The 5,621-nt window shown below is 54.0% G+C and overlaps 1 protein-coding gene across 2 annotated transcripts; it reads right to left on the reverse strand.

Annotated features, from left to right (window-relative positions):
- Positions 1-1,239: 1,239 nt before the first annotated feature.
- Positions 1,240-5,343, reverse strand: LOC125539064 (expansin-B17). 2 transcript variants are annotated; one of them, XM_048702427.2, is made up of 4 exons: positions 4,906-5,343; positions 3,762-4,071; positions 3,038-3,167; positions 1,240-1,889 (listed from the first exon to the last, which is right to left on the reverse strand). In XM_048702427.2, exons 1-4 carry the CDS (start codon positions 5,105-5,107, stop codon positions 1,686-1,688), a joined length of 846 nt encoding a protein of 281 aa, XP_048558384.1. In that variant the 5' UTR covers positions 5,108-5,343; the 3' UTR covers positions 1,240-1,685. The 2 variants fall into 2 exon arrangements, with proteins under 2 accessions (XP_048558384.1, XP_048558385.1); XM_048702428.2 differs by lacking the exon at positions 4,906-5,343 and adding an exon at positions 4,222-4,279.
- Between the last annotated feature and the right edge of the window lie 278 nt (positions 5,344-5,621).

Genomic DNA, 5,621 nt, shown 5'->3' on the forward strand with positions numbered 1-5,621 from the left:
ACAATAGATCCTCACATTGGTGGGTCATCAACGACGGGTGGATCCGGTGTGACGGGCTCCAGACCTAGCGTGGTACGTGAGTTCGTGAGTGGAGGTGGCGCGGTGACTACCCGACTGGTCGTGGCCGGTCCTGGCGGCAAAGCTACGGGCCGGCACAGCGGCAGCGACCATGGCTACCGGCGTCTCCCTCCTCTCCGACAACGGAGGGCGACTCTCCTTCACGCAGTAGGTGCCAAGTCGACGGCTTCCTTGCTCGCCTCCAGATGGCACTGCTCCGGCGGTTTGCTAGGTTACATACTAGGCCTGGAGAAATCCTTGCAAAGCGGCAACGGTTTTCTTTTTCTTTTTTTGATAAAAGAAGGGCTTTGCACCCCTTCCGATTTCCATTAACGAAAATCATAGAGTTCTAGAGCTACAAGGATAAAAAAAGAGAAAAAAACAACGACAATCTGCTCCCAGCAGAACTAGGGACCATGAATAAGCGACCAAGCGAACCAAACCTACTACATCAACATCCCGAGTTATAATTTTAAGTGCATACAGTCATCCAGGCTAAGGGCCTCAAATCCCAAAGCGGCAACTATTATAGAGGACGATGATGCTTGTGGGTGTCGTATCCTCCTTGAAGGCGTCATTCTGCCCATGTCCATGCCCTGCTCGAGGTACCAGTCAAAACCTTAGGTCGGCTCTCTGGCGAAGCAGCAACACCCCCAGGGTTGTCCCTTCCTTGAAGGTGTTGGCCTATGAAAATTGATATTGGAGGTGGTGGCCTAGTCAACTCTTCGGCAGGATTTTGGGCAATTTGTCATTCGATGATGCCACCTACATTGGATACTCGGGGCGCAACGCATCAGAACCTCTTGGATGGCGTCTTCTTTGTGTCCGGTTGGTTCCTGCTGTTCACTTGTTTATTCCATTAGTAAAGTTAAAATTGTTTAGCTTATTCTCTTAATTTCAATCCACCGCTGTTGCGCTATGGGCGGAGGGTGCGTTGACCCATCTTAAGCTGAAGTCGAGGCAGTGCAGTCTTCGTGTCCGCTGTTTGTTGTCACGCAGTCCTTGATATCCGAGTGTTGCCTTCTCACCATTTGTGGCTCGAGGTTTGTTTTTTCGCTGTAGTCATGGTATTGGTACTGTGTGTTGTTCGCCGAAAGGCGTGGTATCAGCTGCTTGACGCCTACTGCTGCACCTTTTCGTGGTGTATACTTGGAAAAAAAGAAATGGAGAGAAACGCGAACAAGCAGGAATCCTGACCTCGGTACAAGCCCACCATTCGAAGAAACGAAACACATTTGTCACGAGCCCTTCAGTTTCAACCAACCAGCGCAAACAAACACGCAAACAGAGCAGGAAAAAGAAAAGATAAAAACAGCACACGACAGCAGGAGTGAAGCGGCGACCAAGAGGGGTCCAAAACCCTCTCGATCGGCTTCCGCATCGGATTCCCAGCAGCATACGCTCTCTCTCCCTTTTGGAGAGGACGGCTGCTCCGCACCCAGATCACTCACCTCCTGATCCAAAACTACTCACACCACACCACTAGCTTACGACTAGGTGATCATCAGACCGATTAACCTGCAACAAAACACAATCTACGTACGTCCAGTTCCAGCAGAACGCCATGTGGGCCTGCCTTCGCTCCATCCCGGGCCGATAAAACATGGCCCGGCTGTGATGAAGGTCGATCAGAGCGAGGCGTCGAAGTTGAGGCGGGAGGAGTAGGTGCCCTTGGGCGCCCAGTTCCTGGGGATGACGTCCCGGGCCGTGAGCGTCTTGGGTGCGGACAGCGTCGTCAGCCTCACGGAGAATGGGCCCGCCGTGGGGCCCCCGTAGAGGCACCACGTGGCGCCCCACACGTGCTTCATGTCCAGCCACTTCGCCGAGTTCGCCTGCAGCCATGCACCACGTGAACAAAGCACACACACATCATAAGCACTGATGAACACTAATACTAAGTCTGATAAACACACAGAGCACAACAAGCACCAGCAGAGCCTGAAGCTAGCTTTACAGCGCAACATCGTCGCAAACACTGGGCCTGGGCTCCAGAATCTTTGGGTGCCGAGAGTCCACGAGGCCGCCGCGCGAGCAGACGCACGGAAGGGCGTGCCGCGGTGCGCAGGATGGGGTGTCAGGGTAAAACAACCACGAGATGAAAGCATTTAGCAGGTGCAAGAGCCAGTGGCAGAGCCGCATGCCCGGCCTCTTTGGTCTTTAGCCCTACTTGACACTGAGCGAGACCGAGGTAAAGCGGCAGCATCATTGGGCAAGCGCAGGGGAATGGAGTTTCGGGGACAGGGTTCACGCTTCATCTTTCGGTGCTGCCACCTACATTGGATACTTTACATTTGTCCAACAAAAAAAGAGCATCGGATACTTTGTATGCTCCAAATGGGAATCATATGGCCAAAGACAATCATGTAGGGTATCTTCACTCAAGTTTTGACTATACAGTGTGACATTGTGCGGCAGACAATGCAGGAAAGTAGCGGCATGCTTTCTTGGCTGATTTCCAGTGTCATCTGTTGGCAGTTCATTTGTCATGTTTTACAAAGCTTAGTTTCAGGCTATAAAACAGTCTTTGTCAAGCTTAGCTATCTCCTACCCTTGGTTTCACTTGCTGTAAAATACTAAGTCCGTGTGAAAAGTTTCATTCTAGAACCTCAGGTCGTTGTACAAAAGGACACGACATGGGCCTAAATGCCTAGCCAACGACAGTACAAACGCTAGCCAGCAGAGGCACGAGGGCAAAAGCAGGCAACAGTGCAATATGTCTCCGACCACATCAAAGTGGGAGGACGAACTCACATGCGCGCATTTTCGCAAAGGAAAGAATATGCGCCGGGTCCTCTCGCACATTTGCACTCACATAAAGCACTTGTCCAATGCAACCCACCCAACTTGAACTTGTTCCCACCACCAAAGGCAACGAAAGGCTCAAAAGATAGCTCGATTTACCCCATTCACTTTGTTGTCAATGTCAAGAAATAAGGCAGTGCACCAAAGTAAATAAGCTTGACAAGAAGAGGATGGGTACCTGCTTGAGCTGCATGGAGCCGATGTCGCCCTCGCCGTCCTCGAACTCGACGAGCAGCGAGAGCCAGAAGCTCGTCGACCCCTCGTTCACATGGAACGCGATGTTCTTCCCGCCGTACTTGCACGCCGTCCTGATGCACGCACACACACGCTGCCCCGGTCAGTGTCTTCTTAAAGAAAGGAAAAGAAACACCAAATCTCACGGATGTACACACATGCAGTGCAGCAGTAGATTACATAGATAGAGACGACAGCTTTTCCATGGTCAGACGGGTTAATGAACGGAGCTGCAAGAATTGACCGAGAATCTTGACAAGAGGTTAGATGCCACGGGACAGGTGTATATCTGCGCCTCTGCCCGAGTGGCATCACGCAGAGGCATGAGTAACTCGGCAGCAGCAGATAGATCCAAGTTAAGACAGCTGTGAGCTGCAAGCCCGTTAGAGTTAAAGGCCCTGGACACTGCGCTTCAAGATACGACGGCCAAAATCACAGATCCACAGTAGCAGTTAGCTGCAGTGTTTCAGACAACGGTCCACTGACTGACCCATCTAACCATTTTTTAGTCTGCTAATAGCTTCAGGGAGTGAGAGGTTTTGTCCCTGAGCTACTTGTCCACTGTGGCATGCGCCCAAGCTGATTAGTTTAACCAGTTACTGCACAACTAACAGTCTGAGAAACCACTAAAAAAGACTTAAGAAGTGTACTACGTGCTGCTCGCTCACCTTCGGTAGATCACCTTGAGCTGCCCACGGTCGCGCAGGTGCGCCCCGGCGCCGGCGACGGCCATCCTGCTGAAGGCGGCGCCGCTGAGGTCGAAGTGCGTGTTGCCGCCGCCGCAGAGGCCGCCGCCGGGGCACTCGTCGGTGACGATGACGGTGACGGCGCGGCGCGAGCAGATGCCGTGGTCGAGGCACCGGACCTTGTAGCAGGCGCCGCACCCCTCGCCGCCCTTGAACAGCACCGGGCTCACCGACCCCACCCGCGCCTTCATCGGCACCACGTCCACCAGCGTCCCGTACCCGCACGCCCCCCCTGAAGAAGAAGAAAACGTCCATCGCCATTAGAATCAAAGTTACCGGGAGTGAGATACAGTTACTGCAGTGCTCTGACTTCAGAGCGTAAATGCAGCTAACAGCCAGAGTACGATGGATCACTGGGTTACGGACGCAGCATCAAAGCTACCAGGGGCGTCGGTGGAGCGCGTGAACGGAGGCGCAGAGGGCATTTATCGCCAAGATTCTAGCCATATGGTGCTGCCCCAGCAGAGCAAAGAAGTTATTGGGAAGCCTGGCACGGTCGTCTTCGCCGGTCACCGCCCCGAAGGCCCGGCGGCACGAATCGTAAAGCGGCGGAGCCCCTCTGCGCTTGACTCGTGTAGGAGGGGCCCAGTGGGGGCCCACGGGAAATTCCCTGCCGGATCTCACGGGATGCGCAGACGTCGCGCCAGAAATGTCGCAACGGGAAGAGCTAATCGGTCCTTCTATTTTTACCAAAACAATACTACTACTTCTATGTCAACAGAGGGTAAAAAGAACTAGGCCGTCTGATGCCAGGGTAAAAAAAGAGCTCTGGTGCGAATGGGACGGCTCAGATGGCAATATTTTTTTTACAGCAGATGTGTGTACTAGGCGTACTGTATTTTGGGAGTAACAATCCTAGTCATGAAGCCGGTAAATAAAGAAAAGGGAAGACAGATGAGCTCTGCTTCGCCCAGGTACTGATGCTGCAACCCACCACTGCCCAGGCACTAATCTTAACCCGCTAGTAGAACAAGAGTAACAAACGCCGGAGTAATCAAGGGGCTGTAACAATGCGGAGCTAGCATATCTCTACGACGGTCAGCGGAGACGAGTTGAGAGCAATTACCGGTGCTGCCGTCGCCCTCGGCTTCGCCGTACCACGTCGCGGTGGCCGGCCGCCACTCCACGTCGACCGCCGCCTTGCCCTTGCCCTTGCTCTTCGCCGCCGACTTCCCGCCGTCGAACAGGAATGTGGCGGAGACGGCCGGGGACGCGAGCAGCAGAATGCAGAGCGCGAAGGGCCCGGCGGCGGCGCGCGAGGAAGCCATTGGGGGCAACAGGTTCCTTTACCCTCCTTTCCTTGCGGTACTAGAGGCGGGCTCTGCGGCTGCTTGCACGGACCGGAGTGTTGGTAAGCCTCCTCCTTTTGGGGCCTCTCCCTCTCTTTATGGCTTCGAGAAATCCCGAGCCCCGACGGTCAGAGTGGCTTCCTTGCCGGGCTGGCTGCTCTGTACATATGGCAACAAGGGACGGGCAGGGGAGTGGGCACTGGGCGTGGAGCACCAGGGTGGTGGCCTGGTTTATAGGCGCGAGGGGAGCGAAGATGTGCACTGTTGGGCACTACTACTACTAGACCAGAGGTGTGAATCGTGCTACTGCTGAGACCACCACTCTCTGCGTGTGGGCGACCAGTGTGTTGATGGGATGTGGGAGCCTTCGTTCCCTGTGATGAGCGGCCATGACTTTTGCAACAAGAGAGAGTACCGTGAGATCTGAAAAGGAGAGATAATTTATATTTGTTCATGGCTAAGGAGTGTGGCGTTGCAAAGACCGGGCTCCATG

Source organism: Triticum urartu, chromosome 2A (genome assembly GCF_056163025.1).
Source record: "Triticum urartu cultivar PI428250 chromosome 2A, HENAU_Tu73, whole genome shotgun sequence".
NCBI classification, from domain to species: Eukaryota; Viridiplantae; Streptophyta; class Magnoliopsida; order Poales; family Poaceae; genus Triticum; species Triticum urartu.